The sequence below is a fragment of the Parasteatoda tepidariorum genome, chromosome 3 (assembly GCF_982258835.1).
Source record: "Parasteatoda tepidariorum strain Cologne lab strain chromosome 3, Ptep-v5.0, whole genome shotgun sequence".
NCBI lineage: Eukaryota > Metazoa > Arthropoda > Arachnida > Araneae > Theridiidae > Parasteatoda > Parasteatoda tepidariorum.
In genome coordinates, this window is record NC_141757.1 from 96,206,260 (window position 1) to 96,222,872 (window position 16,613).

Consider the following 16,613-nt stretch of genomic DNA (forward strand, 5'->3'; position numbering starts at 1 on the left):
CAACATTCTATTTCTGTCAGTGTTAAGGAATAAAAAAAATAACAACAATATCAGAACGCCATTTACAATAAAAATGAGCAGGGAAATATTTTGACTCGTCTGAAAATTTTGTTTATATCAAAATTTAAAAAGTATCAAGCAAATTAATTTTCTTATAGTTGTAGTCTATAAGATAATTAGATTCTCATTTCATTTCTGAAAAAAAAAGTCTAAAATTTTTTTTTCGTTATAGATTCGTTTTCAAAATCAATTTGCATAACATTGAAGCATAAAAAGAAATATAGAGCTTAGATTTATACTTTAATTAATAAGATTAGTCCAGAAACTAATATAATTTGAATAAACCCCTTTTTTAAACGTGTGTAAATAAATTTAATAACAATATAAGTTTTTTTTCTGTTAAAACTATTCCTATAAAAAGCTTAAACTAAAAGAACGATTTTAATATGGTATTTTAAGCTGAAAAATATAACAGATGGATCGAAAACTTTTCAACATCTCCCCTAGTTGTAGATATTTAGTATATTATATTTGCTAAGTTAATACAAGCATTCTATGTTGAGAAATTGATGACGGAAAAATGGCAGCGCATCCACACCTCTGCCTTCATTTATAACATTCCATTTTATTCGCTCACTGTTTTGAATTTACTTAGTTAAATAGACATTGCTAAATTAAATCACTGTTATCCGTGATTCTGAAGATGGATGCCATTTGTTTCTAACAACGAACGAAAGGTAGATAATGGTTTTTAAAGTATTGTTCTTTTCCAATTTATCTGCTTGGGCATAAATCAAAAGTACGATTAAGATTCTAAATTCCGATATCAGCCTAGCTGTTTATCCAAATTTTTATGGATGCTATTGATTGGTGATTTTGTTTAGTTTACGTAGAACTTCATCTTATAATTTATTTAAAGCAATAATATCTAAATTATGCATTATTAGTTCCTTATTTTCTCCACAGTATTTTAATATTACATCAACATAGTTTTTTATTTATAAAGAACCTAGTATATTTAATTTATTTTGTGGATTTATTTTTCGAAATATAGGTAAATGTGTTTACAACAAGCGAATTTTATTTCTTAATTTATAGTATTACATAGATTTTCACTATGAAAAATTAATTATGATTCTTAACAAGTAATGCAAAACTGTGAATAGCTTTTTTGCCTATCTCATGGCTGTAAAATCCAAATAGGACTGTGCACTTAGTGACGATTGGGCTGATATTTAGTTTTTAATCTTTGAAATTATAAAAGAATAAAGTTAATCAATAAAACATCCATTGAGCAATGAATAAAATGTTTTAATGATCAATGTAATAAATGATTCTATCATCAATGGAATAAATAACAGATAAAATTACAATACACAGAAGTAATGTGAATAAGATCTCTATTCATTAGTGGATTGAATGATTTTTTTTTCTTTCTTTTAACGAAACAATTAGTTACAAATGTCGACAGTAGCAGGCCAAAATAAAATTCGCAAATATTTTGTTTCAAAAAAAAAAAAAAAAAAAATTTAATTTGGTACATGCTGTTGTTTTATGTTTTCAGAAATATAAATGAAAAAATAAATAACCTTATAAAAAATGGTCATTAAGAATTGTAAAACATGGCTTGTTATGTTATTACCCATAGAATAAGTTTTCTTTTTCTTCAAATAAATAAATATAAATTGAACAGAAAAAGTTCTGACTTGTCATTTCTTCACAAAAAAATTAGCTTCACATATAAAAACTAATAATAATATTAACTTTTAATTATTTTATTGATTTGCAGGACTGCTTGTTGTTTCATAGTTAAAGTAGTAATTTCTTTTCCTTTTTAGGTGTGCTAGTTTCCAAAATGTGAAACGAGGTGAAATGTGCAAGGTACCAGGATCAACTGTCTCACCCTCACCACCTGGTACGCCCACTCCAATCAGGTTACCTCTCGCAAAACCTGATGTTTTTAGAGAAGTCCTCTTTTATTTATATACTGGAAAGGTAGAATTTTCTTCCATTACTTTATGAGATAATTGAGATAATTTTCTTTTTCAACTGTGTTACTTTAATTCATATGACATTAATGGGAAATTATTAATTTATTTTTAGTTTTAATTAATATTCTTTATGAGGAGGATTTCAAACATAATAAAATTTTTAGGAAAGTGCTGTTTTTTATTCTATAATAAATTCCAAACTTCAAAAAATTTATTTATTATTTTTTATGATGACTGGAAATATCCTACTGTTACATGTGAAGAATAACTTGAAATCACCATTAACTAATTTTTTTAAAAAAATACGCGATAAAAATGCACACATTAATTTAAAATTAATAAAACATTTTTAAAAGCAACTGCGTAAGCTAAATGTTAAACCATAAAAATTTCATATACATTGAATTTACTGTTTCTGATAGTAAAAAAAAAATAACATTGGATGATCTCTAGTGACATGAGACTCGTTTATCTATCTTTTTTCGCTGCAAATATTTTAAAACCATCACGATTTCCGTATATCTGATCTATGTATTTTACTGTATTTACTGAGGATAATTTAAACTTTTGATTGCTTGAAGGTAAAATGGGAAATTATTATATTTACTCTATTTCCTTAAAAATGAGTCTTCATATGCCATTACTGTATATTGTGCTGATTAAATTAACTCAATGTGTTTTGTTAATTTACCTTGTATGTTTAAATTGCCAGAGAGTAATCTCTTCTAGTTTATTATTTTTTTTTTTTTAGCTCATGTTGAGCCAATTGTTGAGCTTTATGTATGAAATTGCACTAAAATTTCAATGCTATACACTTCTTCCTGCGTAAGTGGGGGGGGGGCACTGTTTTAAAAAACTGTTCCAGCGGAGAACGCTTAAAAATCTTCTCCAGAACTTAACTATTTGTTGGTATTTTGGACAACATCTGTGATTATAAATGTAATGTAACGTATTCGATAGCATAAGGAGACTAGTCCTGTTTTGTTTTTAAACCAAGAAAGCGCGTTAACAAAAAAAAACAGTTTTTAAAAAATATATATATTTTGCTGATTGATCAGAGATTTTGGCGAGTAAAACAACCTCGGTCAGCACAATTTCTCTTGCTAGTTTTATATTTATAACCGGTGTTGACCAGCTGACCCGATTTTGAGTTTATGACTATCAATAGTCAACTCCGTAGCCTTGTAATTCTGAACCCAATCCAGAAGACTAGGATTCTTGATTCTTGTTACAGGGTCCTACACGGTCAGGAAAACCTGCAAAACCTGCAAAAGTCAGGATATTCTAAAATTAAGCTAATAAGTCAGGAAAAAGTCAGGATTTTTCTTACATATTCATAAAGTCAAGATTTTTCTTACAAGTTCATAAAGTTAGGAAAATAAAAAAAACTATAGTTCATTCAAAGACTGACAGGCAAAAATAAAGTTTTAATGAAAAATTCTGTATTTCAAAATATGTAATTTCCTCATAAGAACATTCCTCTTTCCCTGGTAGAACCTGTCCTGTTAGCAATTTTCCTCTTGTTTATCCAATGATAAGGAATTTTTGATAGGGTTGCTAGGTTTATTGCTCTTTGTGTGAATAACTGGTTTACAGACAACAGTTGAGAAAATTTCCTCTTTCTTGCACATGGAACATTTGTCTTAACCAATATTTACTTTTTTCAGTATTTTTCAAGATACGTTTAATTTAAGTTGAATTTTCTTCTGAAATGAAATGATTAATTGAATTTTTAATCTCCAAAAACAGCAGAGCTTTCAATATGTAAAGTATTTGTTTTTTGTTTTGACAAAGCACTGAACAAAATTGCACAAAAGGGACAAATGGATCTGCACATTCATTTTTGGTGTGATTCGAAACAACAAGTTTGCACCCGATATTTGAATTCTGCATTTCTTCAGAAGTCTACTGTAGAGAATATGCTGGAAATTTTTAAAGCCTGTATTAATCCACTTCCACTTGAGAAAATATTTCAAGTAAGCATGGATGGTCCTGCTGTGAATTGGAAGTTTTTGACACTTTTAAAATCATGCATTGAATTAAATGAAGATGCTTCTAAGATGGTGAATATTGGATCATGTGGCCTTCACGTTATCCATGGTGCATTTCAAATAAGTCACAATAAAATAGGATGGAAGGTGACCCAGTTTCTGAGAGGAATATACTATATTTCCAAAGATAGTCATGTTAGACGAGCAGAGTATACTGACATATCTGGTAGCAACATTTTTCCAAAAACGTTCTGCCAAATCAGGTGGCTTGAATATCTTCCTTGTGTGGAGCATGCCATATTAATTTTTGACAACATTAACAGGTACATAGAAGAGAAAAAAAATTCTCAGTTAGCCGGAATCTCAATAAAAAAATGTAGAAGACTGTGTTAAGGATCCGATAATGCTACCAAAATTAGCATTCTTTAAGCTAATTTCTGAAGAATTTCAACCTTTTCTTTTAAATTTTCAGACCTCCAAACCTCTCAGTCCATTCTTATATTCCAGTATAACTAACACATAATCTTTTGTGCGTTGTGTAAAAAAGTCGGTTATAGACAATGCTGCAACTGCAAAAAAAAAAAAAAATAATAATAATCTATACATAATAATAAACGCGGCTGTGTGTGTGTGTCTGTAATCACAATATATAGCCCCAGAAGCCTCGCCCGGGCACGAAACTCGGCCCATAATTGTGTTTTGACATAATGAAGAAGTATTTTTTTTCTTTTTCAAAAATTTTGATTAGTTATTTAGTTATCAGTCATTTTGTAAGTCTATTCTTTTCGTCTGGTTTTTCGTCTTCAAAAAGCCATATTCAAAAAACTATTAAAAAATGCATATACTTTTCCCCACTCTTATAAATGTATGCTAATGCGAACCTCACAATTGAAATATTAATTTTCGACAACTTAAACCAATAATATACGAAGGAATTAATAATTTAATTGTAAAGTTCGCATTAGTTTACATTTATTAAAGTGGAGAAAAGTTTAACTTTTGTATTAAAAATGTGGCAACATATTCGATACGTAAATAGAACGCTTCGCTTTGATATATTTGTCGCTGTTCATAATTGTTATAATAAGTTTTTCTTCTTCTTTCCACTCTCTATTTTTTTTTCTTAAGCGAAGACGATAATTTTTATAGCGATATTGTAGTACTTTGTACAACTAAAAATTCTTTTCACAACACTTTAAAAATATTTACTTTATTTTCTTTATATATACAGAGAACAGTCGGCAAAGAATTCGATTAGGTTGAAAAACATTTCGCTAAAAAGGAACGAATTCCAAAAGAAAAAATAAACAACTTAAAGAATAAAAATGCTGATGCCAGCCAATTTTTTGAAAGTTAACTTAGAAATAACAAACCAAACGATGTTAACAAAATGACGTAGAAAGCGCAACTAGATCAAAATTATACAAGCACAACTAGATCAAATTATAATACCTGAGTGCTTGACGTAACAGATATAGAAATAGAATTGGGTATAATATAGCCTACGTCACAGGTTGTGTTGTTCCTACTAAATTTAACCCATGAACGGCATTTTCTGCGAGCCTAACTTCAAGCCACAAATAAACAAATGAAGTGTTCGATCGTTTAAATAGCTGCTGGCCAGATTTTATTGCATTATAAAGAAAAGTTATTGAAACTAAATACAACTAAATAAACAACAACAACTAAAACAAATAACAACAACTACTAATAACAATAACTAAATAAACAACAACAACTAAAACAAATAACAACAACTACTAATAACTATAACTAAATAAACAACAACTAAATTCCATTTGTTTAGCATTGCGTCATATGTTGTTCCTACTAAATCGAAGTAGTTGTGTTTTTTTCATATTATACCCAATTTGATACCATAAAAAATTATATAGAAATAGAAATTGATACCATAAAAAATTTATTCGTTTTCGTGTTCTTTTCATGTATTTAGCATTTTAGTTTTTTTTTCTTAAGCGTTGTAGCTATATAATTTCAAACATCCTCAAGAGCTATAACACATCTGCAGCAGAACTGGATATGAAGACAAAATTGCTGGACAGGAACACTTTAATTGTCCCCTAATCTTCAGATTTCCTGCTATGTTTTAAAAAACTTTATTTGTGAAAACCTTCAGCGTGGCGGACAGCTGGCCGCCTTAGGCGGCTAGTAAATAAATAAAAAAGCAGGTATTGACTTAACAAGCAATGACAATCTATTAAGTGTTAATAATGTGAATATAGGTTTTGCAGCAAGTAAATATCTGAACATGATAAAAAAAATTAGTGAGAAAGAAAAGGGATATTTCAAGTTAGAAAAAAGTCCATTGTTGTATAGTATGACTCGTGGCATTTCAAGTTTAGTTCTAGAATTGATCATTCAACATCCATCCATTGCTCAACAAAGGATAAATACCTGTCTGGAAATTCGCCATGTTAATGACTGGGTAGCTGAAACAACAGCAGAAAAAGCAAAAAAGGAATTTTTACTGTTTTGCGTTGCTGCCAAAAAAAAAAAAAAAAGGAAGAGCAAAAGAGTTTCTTCAAGTTTAATCCACAGCAACCGAGTTTAGATAAATCTTTTACGAAATATTTGCACGGAGAAAAGAAAATTTGAAAATTTGTGGGAGGTTATAAAAATTGTTCTATCCTCTCTCATGGTAACGCAACAGTCGAAGGTTTCTTTTCAATCAATAAAAGCTTATTGGTTGAAAACCTCAATCTAGAATCTATTATTTCACAAAGGCGTGTGTATGATTATGTTTCATTTATAAATGGAATAAAAAACATAGACATTAATGAGAAAATGCTAGATGCTGTAAAAGGATCTAGAACAAGATGGAAACATGCATTAGAAGCCAAAGAAAAACGAAGAGAATAAAAAACTGAAATTTCTAGAAAACCAATAAAAGAAAAGATAGATGATTTGAAATTAAAAAAATCTGAATTGACGAAAACTGCTGCAACAGAACTGGATGTTCTTGGTTCAGAAATTGTCAAACAACAAAATATGTTGAGAAATATTATATAACATAGGAGCCCCTGAGTTTCTCCGGAAGCTTATAGTATTATAGAAATAAATTTAAAAATACTGAAAAAAGAAAGATATTTTTGATTTTATTTTTCTCACAAGTTGCACAATTTTTCAAACTGAATTTTTATTTGTATATAATTAACTTTTCTTGACTTTTTTCCCCTTTATATTTCAATATTATCTTTTGAAAGAAATGTCAGTTTGAAGTGAATTGTTGATTTTTAAAAATTAATAATTTAATATATCAAATGTTCTAGTATGTTTTAAAAGTAAATATTATTTGAGGATACTGATACATATCTCGCAGATTTGATTAACCCTTTATATCCTGACGACACTCATGCATTTGGTTCCACTTAACAATAAATAAAATAATATTTCCATAATTTTCCATAACAGATTTTCTTTATCTTTTTATTTAAATTGTTTTCGTATCTAACTACAAAAACACACTAAAAGTTTGATCTAATCATGATAATTAAAAATATGTTTCACAAGTTTTCTGAAAATATAATTTGGGATATAAAGTGCTATTATGCAATTCCACTTTAATATATAAGTGTTTATCCTATTTAATATATGATACTTATGACTAAGTAGCAGATTATTTCTAATTGAAACCGCAATGTTAAAAGTTTTGTTGGCGGGTCAGGAATTTTATTGTAAAAGGTCAGGAAAAACCTGCAAAAGTCAGGATATTGTTTTCTCAAAATAGTGTAGGAACCCTGTGTTAACTTTATCTGGATCAAGCATTGGGACAAAATTAGGTTTAGTGAAGAACTTTTTGTAAAAACTAACCCGCATTTACATTGCATGGTGAGGAAAACCACGAAAACCTCCCTTGGTTAGCCCGATGGCAAGGGGGAATCTAACAAATAACTCGTCTACCTCTGTGGCTAATTTACGTCAGCACTGGGGTCGGTGCGAGCTGGGAGCCGAGTTCATATCAAGCAGCCACCCCTGGGATTCGATTCTGGATCACCTCATTGGGAGGCGAACGCTCTATTCTTCGAGCTACTGTGGCTCTTTCTTGATAGTTGGAGAACCTTGTGAATAGGTTTAATAAATAAAATCTTTAGTTCTATTTTCTAAAATCAGTAAAAATTGACCAACCCGCTCACCTACTGGGGTGTCTATTTAACTCATACATCAACTTTTCAAATACCTCACTAATAAGAGCATCAATGATATTTCAAAAATATACATAACATATTTTTAATTAACTATTTTTCTAAGTTTATTATATATTCAAGCAAATAGTTATGTACTCTTGAACACTTGAAAATAGATATTTTTTTGAAGGTCATTCTACAAGATTGTACTGTTTTTGAAACATTGTCCATTTCACAAGAGCTTGGAATAGAAGAGCTTCGAATGTGTTGTGAAGACCATATCAATAGCACTTTAAACGTACACAACGCCTGTACCTTTCTACCTGCAGCTTTAGAAATGGAGAACAGAGTGCCAGGTTTTCTTTTTTTATTTATGCTTCTTTTTTTACATTTATTACTCCGATTACATAGTTATTTTAAATTTAAAACTTAATTTGTGGATCTGATTATGTATGGGAAAAGAGTATCTATGAGACTCCACTTAATATGGATTTGTAGAATAATTGTGAAAAGTAAAATAAAAATTCTATGCCATTAGCATTTGAAAATTAATATATAAGTTAGAGAAAAAACAAAAACATTTCCAAGCCAATTAGAAATCATCATTGAGATCAGGAATAACTGAGGAGAGATTAAAAACATTCAACTTTTGCTTGAATTGTGTCTTTTCTTTTGTAAACTGCATTTAATCTTTGTCTTCAATTAATTCAAAAGGATTTTAATATCTTTGACCTTAATGGTGAAATGGTCAGACATTAAAAATCTTCTTTGAACTTTGCTATTTTAAATGTTAGTTTTTAGCTTTGCTTGTGCATATTTTTATTGCATTTATTATTAGGATTTTAAATATATATAAGCGTTAGAGTTGTTTATTATAAAACACTCAGAAGTTAAAATTGTGTTATTCATATTTTAATGGAATTGGAACATTCTACAACTCATTACAGTCATTAGATACTTCAGTAGAGTATTCTTAAAAGTGCATTTAAAAATGTTAACACAAATATTTTAAAGTTAATTTTTTAAAGTAGGTGAATGTGATAAATAATGTATCAGCAGTAGGCCAATGTATATAAAAATTTTACCACAGCGTTACCACACAGATTCTCATGTTAACTACAATTCTCAGTTAAAAGTTACTTTTTTCTAAAATCAACAAAAATTTTTGGTATATGCAAGCTTTTTCCAATATAACCATCAATTTGTTATTTTTATATTTTAATTCTTTTATCATGATTTTATTTAATCAAAGAGATATTATATTTATTTAACTAAGTATAATTTGGTAGATAAGAATAAGGTAGCTTAGGATGACCAGACAGAGTGTAATACAGTTATTATTCTAGTACAGTACAGAACCCGTTATCCGGAAATTAGTAAACCGGAAAACCAAAAAACCGGAACGAAATTCGATAAATTTTCCCGCCATTTTTTAAAAAAAATGTTTTTTTCCTCATAAAATTTTATGATTTTTCTTTCTTTTTTTAAAGATGTTTACCTTACCATCATTTTAGAAATAATTATTAGTGTATTACTTCATCGTTTTTTCTTCTTTTTAAGATTATTTCCAAATAATTATTTTTTTAGTTGGGTTTAACAATAAAAAAACGGCTTTTTGTAGCGATTCAGAAAACCGGAAAAATCAGTTATCCGGAATAGTGATGGTCCCGATCGTTCCGGATAATCGGTTCCCTACTGTATTACCTAGATATAATAATAATGAAGTGTAATTCAGTAGATTAAAAAATTTGTGTCCGTTTTCTGTTTTGGACCACAGAAGTCAACCAGTTTTATATTTTGGACACATCTTTTGTCTAGTTTTTAAAAAACACACTTCATGCGTTTTATATTTTCTACCATGAAATGATGTTTTGGACAAGATGTTTATTTTTATTTATTTATTTTTTTGTATCAGTGGAAGGCATTTTACTAACAAAACACTCTTTTTATCAATAAAAAATAGAAAGTGCCTGAACAATTTCTACGATGCAACAAATAACAAGAAAAGTTAAGCTTAAAACATTTTTTTTTGCAAAAAATCATGTAAATTTTTAAATAATTAAATGCTTAACTAATTTAGATTTTAAAGAGTTATATTTTATAATAAATTCATAAATTGCAAAATGTTTTACTTATTGCTTGAATCATAAAACCGCTCGGCCAATTTGTATGTTTTCAAATAAATAAAAAATCGTCTTTAAACTGAGAAATTTTTGCATTATAGCATTATGTTTATAAATATTTAATTTCACCTAAAGAGTTTTTCTTAAAATTTTTAAGTCTTTCAAGGAGACTAATTACTTTAACCAAGTGATCTTATCTAACTTTGAAAGTCGTCACCTTTTCTAATTGCTAACTTTTTTGCATTACTCATCAATTATCAATTTATTACTTCCATAATGAATCGTAAATATGTTCAGATAAATTTACTTATATAATTCTGTTTTATGTATTTAAAAATGAAATTCTTTTAGGTAACAAAGGTGGCCGCTCATTTGCTGATAGATGTACTGCATACATTGGTGAAAATGCTTTGGAATGTGTTCAGACATCAGCTTTTTTGAATCTTTCAAAAGAAGCATTAATCCATCTTGTATCATCTGATTACGTAAAAATTATTCTTCTTTTTATTTTTTTCTCATGCTTTTTATATATGAATAATTTTATTCTATTATTCAAGTAAGGAGATAATAAATTTTAATGATACACGTAAGATCCCTTTGTAATGTCTGTTATGTCCTTCTGAGGCTAACTATAACTAATTTTTTTATTGATTGTTCAGAAAATTGACTTGTTAATATCTTTTTGTGAAATCAGTTTTTAGTATTAATGATTTTTGGAGAAACTAATTTCATATTTGTGTGAGAAAACTTTTCAATTCACTTATAAAATTCTCAAGATATAACAAAATAAGCCAAAAGTAACATTAAGAGGTCCAGACATTGGTCGCTGTCCTGACCAAACCATTGGGATCATATTTCCTAGATTGTGAGACATTCAAAGAAAGTATGTTTTTATGTTTCGTTTCATAACTCTCATTTAGCTTGAGTCCTAGTATGTGAAAATGTGTCCAAAAATATTAGATCAAAAGTTATTTAGTTTTTCATTTTGCATGTGCACGGTACAATTAATTTTTATTTAAAAAAAATAACTAAAATTAGTATTATTTTATTTATTTAATTATATATTAATCCAATTTTAATGTAACTGATTTTTACTATAGTTAGCCATGGAGGAGGAAGATGTCTGGAGAGCTGTGCTTGCTTGGGCAAAACATCAATCTGGTGTAACACAGCCCACTGCTCATTGGACAGAAGAGGAGAGAGCTAGAATAACTCAAGTATAGTATCTTAACATAATTAATGTAGTTATTGTATAATTAAGGGAAGTAATTTATGATTTTAGCTGAAGAGATGCTAGGAAGTCTGTTAGTTATATGGATTCTCAATAATGCATTTTAAATTTAGAATATGACCTAAACTTTTTTTTTTAAAAAGGAAGAAAACTATGGTCTTTTTCTTTCTTTGTTTATTGTTATTCTATTACCTATTCTAAATGTGTCATATTTTTTAGCATTTTTCAATATGTTTATTTCATATTTAGTCTACTTTAAGATTGCATGGTAATGCTTGCAAGATTAAAAAAACCATATGCTTTGTTTGCAATTATTCCAACTTTATAGTATGGTTGTATATAGGATAAAGTTTAGGTTGCTTTTAAAATATGATATATTATTCTTAGCTTAAATTAAAAGTAAAATACTTCTAAGTGATTTATACCAGTATATTAATTTAATCATATGATAGGTCCTATTTCAGTTAAATAAAATTTCCTTAATATATTTTGTTTTTAATTCTTTAATTACCGAAAAATTTATAAATCATTGTATTTTGCTTCTCAGTAATTAAACTATTTAAACTTCTAGCTATTAAGGAAAATTGTTTTATTCTTATTTATTCTTTAATGTCATGTGGCAGTTTTATATAAATGTTGAATTGTTCCAAAACGAACTCAAGTTTTCTGAATTTAGAAAATTCAAATGTCATGCTGCCACCTAGGGGGAAAGGATAGAAACTTTTTCTGTTTCAATACACTTTTATCTTTTTTAGTACATTATTGCTTTTTATGGTATATTGTTATAATGTGTTAATTAGTTAACAATTTTGATAATAAAATAGTTGCCATTATTTTCTGTTTTCAGTAGATGTAATTATTTTTTTTTATTTCATTTATAATATTACAGTTATATATCAAATAAATTTAGGCAAAATAAAGTCTATTAAATTAAAGTGTTTCTACATAAAGCCAAAACAGAAGTACTAAAAAATACATCTATTCTAAAAATTTTATATCTCTCTCTCTCTCTCTTTATATATATATATATATATATATATATATATATATATATATATATATATATATATATATATATATATATATATATATATATATATATATATATAAATATATAAATTTTTTACTCTAATCATTCATATCTGTCATTGGGATGTGGAATTTTGAATTTTAAAATTTTTTGCAGTAAAACCATTGTGCAGGCATAAGCTGTTAATGTATAGAAACATATCCTGGTTTATTATGCCATATTTGATCCATCTAAGATTTTTGCAATTTTTCATTCAATTAAATTTTAATACAACTGAATCTTGTTGTCACAAAAGTATCAGAATTCCCTCCTGATATGCTATATTGCCATTCGAAGCATTTTTGTGTAATTGTTTTAAGAGTTTAATCTTATCAAATTTGAAATTTTAGCAAATGTCTGGTGTAATCAACCATGTTAGAATTTTGCTGATTGATAGCCAAGTTTTTGCAGAAGAAGTTGAACCTACCGGAGCTGTGCCAATGGAATTATCTTTAGAAAGGTATATAATATCTCCTTATTTTTTATTGGTTTTAAAATTTCAAAATTTTATAACTATTTCTAAATAATTTTCTATAAACTTTAAGATTCTATAAATTAGGAATGAAGGGGAAAAAAACGAAGCATTACTACCTCTTTGACATATATTGACATGTTTTGAATTAATCATAAAATATATTTCATACATTGTTTATATTTGTTTCAATTGTAAACAAACATTTAAAAAAAATTATTTTACAGTTAAACCTTGATTCATCATTCTCGCATCCCTTATTTTTCATATGCGTCCTGTTGTTTTAACACTCTTGCCACAAATGTTTTACTTATAGTGTTATAAATATCTATTTACATGATTTTTAAATCTAGCAGATTCCCACATTTATTACTATTCTACTGCCATTAAAAAATTCATTATATCTGTTTTGAGAAGGAAAACAGACATTCCTGATGCTAATGATGAAGATGACAGTTTTGGGGAAACTCCTCTAACATTATGTTTGATGTTTATGCATCAGTTGATATAAATATTGAAACTTGTATTGTTACTTGTATTGAAACTTGTATTTGGTTCTAAGAAATGATTGTAGAAGCTGAAGAACTACATAGTGATACTGATGAAGACTGTGAAATGGAACCACAACTAGTTGCAACATTTACAGATCATCCCCTTGGTTTTTGAATTAGTTAATAACTTTCTATATTCACACAAACGTACAGAAAATGAAAAGCAATCTGTTACAAATATCATTAATATATTGTTTGCTCTAATAAAGAAGAGAATCTTTAAAAGAAAAAAATTTCCATATTTTTTAAATAAATAAATGTGTTTTTTTTTTTATCTTTCTTTTGCCACGCAAATATTTTTGCATTAATACATGTTTTTTTTTATACTTATTGTAAATTAAGTTTCAAATGTATTACTTCTTTATTTTTCAGACGTTTTCATTTCATTATTTAACAATTTATGTTGACCATTTTTCATTGTTTTTTTTTTTATATTTATTGTTCTCTATGAATGGCCTCAGGAGAAATGATTGATCGAGGTTCTACTGTATTTGTTTGTTAGAGTTATTATTAAATTCATTTTTTTACACTATATTTCATTTGTATTGTTTATTATGTAAGCAAAAACTTATGTGTTCAACTTTTAATTGTTTTTCTTTCATTGTTGATTTAAATAAAAGAATACTGATAGTTTTCTTTTCCCTAAAAGGAAGCAATTTTTTTTTCTCTCTGTTCTTGTTCTTAAAATTTGAGATTTTGACTGTGATATTAAAAATCAATAAAATTATTCATAATAGTTTATTTACCCTTATGTTGTATTATTTAAAAAATGTTTAAGATTAAAAATCTTTTAAGTTAAAAACCAATGAATAAAGGAATCTTTGATTAAAAATGTATTTAGTTAGGAAAATTATGTATATTCCTAAGTTTGCTGCTAACACACAAAAACTTTTTATAAAAGGGAATGAATTGTCATTGTATGAAGTGTAAAAATTTAAACATTGTTTAAATGCTTCTCAAGTTCTCAAAAATTACAAATTGTAAGCAGGTGAGTTAAAAATTCAAAAGTCATTATCATTATTTTTACCTAAAAATATAGGCAACAAATAGGTCCAGTAAATGTTATTTATAATTGTCATTAATAGTGGTTCTAACTTTAAACGAAAAAATTATTCAGAATTAACAATAGAGTCATAGAAAATCTTACTTCTGCCGCTTAAGTTTAAAGTTTCTGGGGGGCATTAAGCGATGAAGATTTTTTTCTAAAAAAGAAAATTTTATTAAAAAAAATTTTTTTTTTTACTTTCTAATTATAAAATATTTTATTAATAATGTATTTATAATTCCAGTGCTTTTATTAAGCATCTGCCAGTAATCATTTTTCATGACACTTGGTTTTTAAATACTTCACAGTTAACTGATGTCTTTGATCCTTTTTACAAAAGATGCTTATCTGGAGTTTTTGAAACTTAAACAAAAATTTCATGTACCCCTACTAATTCTCTTTAATTTTCTTTACGGTTACATAAAAATCAAATTGTATTTTGTAAATGTACACATTACAGCTTGATAAAATTTAAAATGACAATTTTCAAAAAAAGTTTTGAGTAATGTAAATTATACTTTTAACAAAATAAAAAGTGTTTTTGTTATTTACTTTTTTTTAAAGATTAAGCTACTTTCAAAAAGTTTATCAAGCATCTTTTTAGTCTGTTTAATATATTTTCTGTTACATTCTTCTGAACAATTTTAATTACTAATTAGTTTTTAAAATTCTACTTATCCTGAAACTCAGTGAAAACTCTATTTAAATAAATTTAGAAATGCAATAATTGTTTTTAAAAAAAATTTTAGAATATGATACGCATAACAATAATAAAAGGAATGAATAACAGTTAATACAATGATTTTATTTTGATTGATCGTATTTTGTGATTCTTTATAATATCTGATTCAACAGTTTGTATTTTCATATTTAACTAAAATTTTCAATTATCTGGGCCAACTTTACTGAATTTTCCAATTGGTATTATTGAAAATTCTCTTTTTATATATTTCAGAAAATTCCCTGAAACATTTCGAAAAAAAATATCAAAATATATTTTTTATTCAACTTAGTAATTACTTATTTAATTGCTGAAGCAAGCAATAAAGTGATATAAATTATGAAACAAAGTGATAAAACTCTCTACTTTTAAATTAGTTAAATAGTGTGTTACAACTATCTGAAAAGAAAATTTTGAAATGTCATTGTCTATTGAAAATTCTCTTTTTATATATTTCAGAAAATTCCCTGAAACATTTCGAAAAAAAATATCAAAATATATTTTTATTCAACTTAGTAATTACTTATTTAATTGCTGAAGCAAGCAATAAAGTGATATAAATTATGAAACAAAGTGATAAAACTCTCTACTTTTAAATTAGTTAAATAGTGTGTTACAACTATCTGAAAAGAAAATTTTGAAATGTCATTGTCTATTGAAAATTCTCTTTTTATATATTTCAGAAAATTCCCTGAAACATTTCGAAAAAATATATCAAAATATATTTTTATTCAACTTAGTAATTACTTATTTAATTGCTGAAGCAAGCAATAAAGTGATATAAATTATGAAACAAAGTGATAAAACTCTCTACTTTTAAATTAGTTAAATAGTGTGTTACAACTATCTGAAATGAAAATTTTGAAATGTCATTGTCTATTGAAAATTCTCTTTTTATATATTTCAGAAAATTCCCTGAAACATTTCGAAAAAATATATCAAAATATATTTTTATTCAACTTAGTAATTACTTATTTAATTGCTGAAGCAAGCAATAAAGTGATATAAATTATGAAACAAAGTGATAAAACTCTCTACTTTTAAATTAGTTAAATAGTGTGTTACAACTATCTGAAAAGAAAATTTTGAAATGTCATTGTCTATTACAGTTCGAAATTATGAATTTAAAATTCAATAAATGCAATAATGCCTATTAGTGTACTATACTTATTATATTTCATTGACTATAAATGTGTCTAAAATTCTCTCTGTCTAAAATATTTTAACACTGCATAATACAGTCAATTCGAAATAACTCGAAGTACGATAACTCG

General features: G+C 26.9%; 1 protein-coding gene across 2 annotated transcripts in view; it reads left to right on the forward strand.

The window, feature by feature from the left end:
• LOC107437077 (BTB/POZ domain-containing protein 9) overlaps positions 1-16,613 on the forward strand; it is a 157,221-nt gene that overhangs the window by 125,719 nt on the left and 14,889 nt on the right. For both annotated transcript variants that reach the window (XM_021144206.3, XM_021144207.4), the window contains exons 3-7: positions 1,839-1,995; positions 8,318-8,483; positions 10,602-10,735; positions 11,351-11,467; positions 12,901-13,010. In XM_021144206.3, the coding sequence (XP_020999865.1) occupies positions 1,839-1,995; positions 8,318-8,483; positions 10,602-10,735; positions 11,351-11,467; positions 12,901-13,010 (684 nt within the window). The remainder of the gene's footprint in view (positions 1-1,838; positions 1,996-8,317; positions 8,484-10,601; positions 10,736-11,350; positions 11,468-12,900; positions 13,011-16,613) is intronic.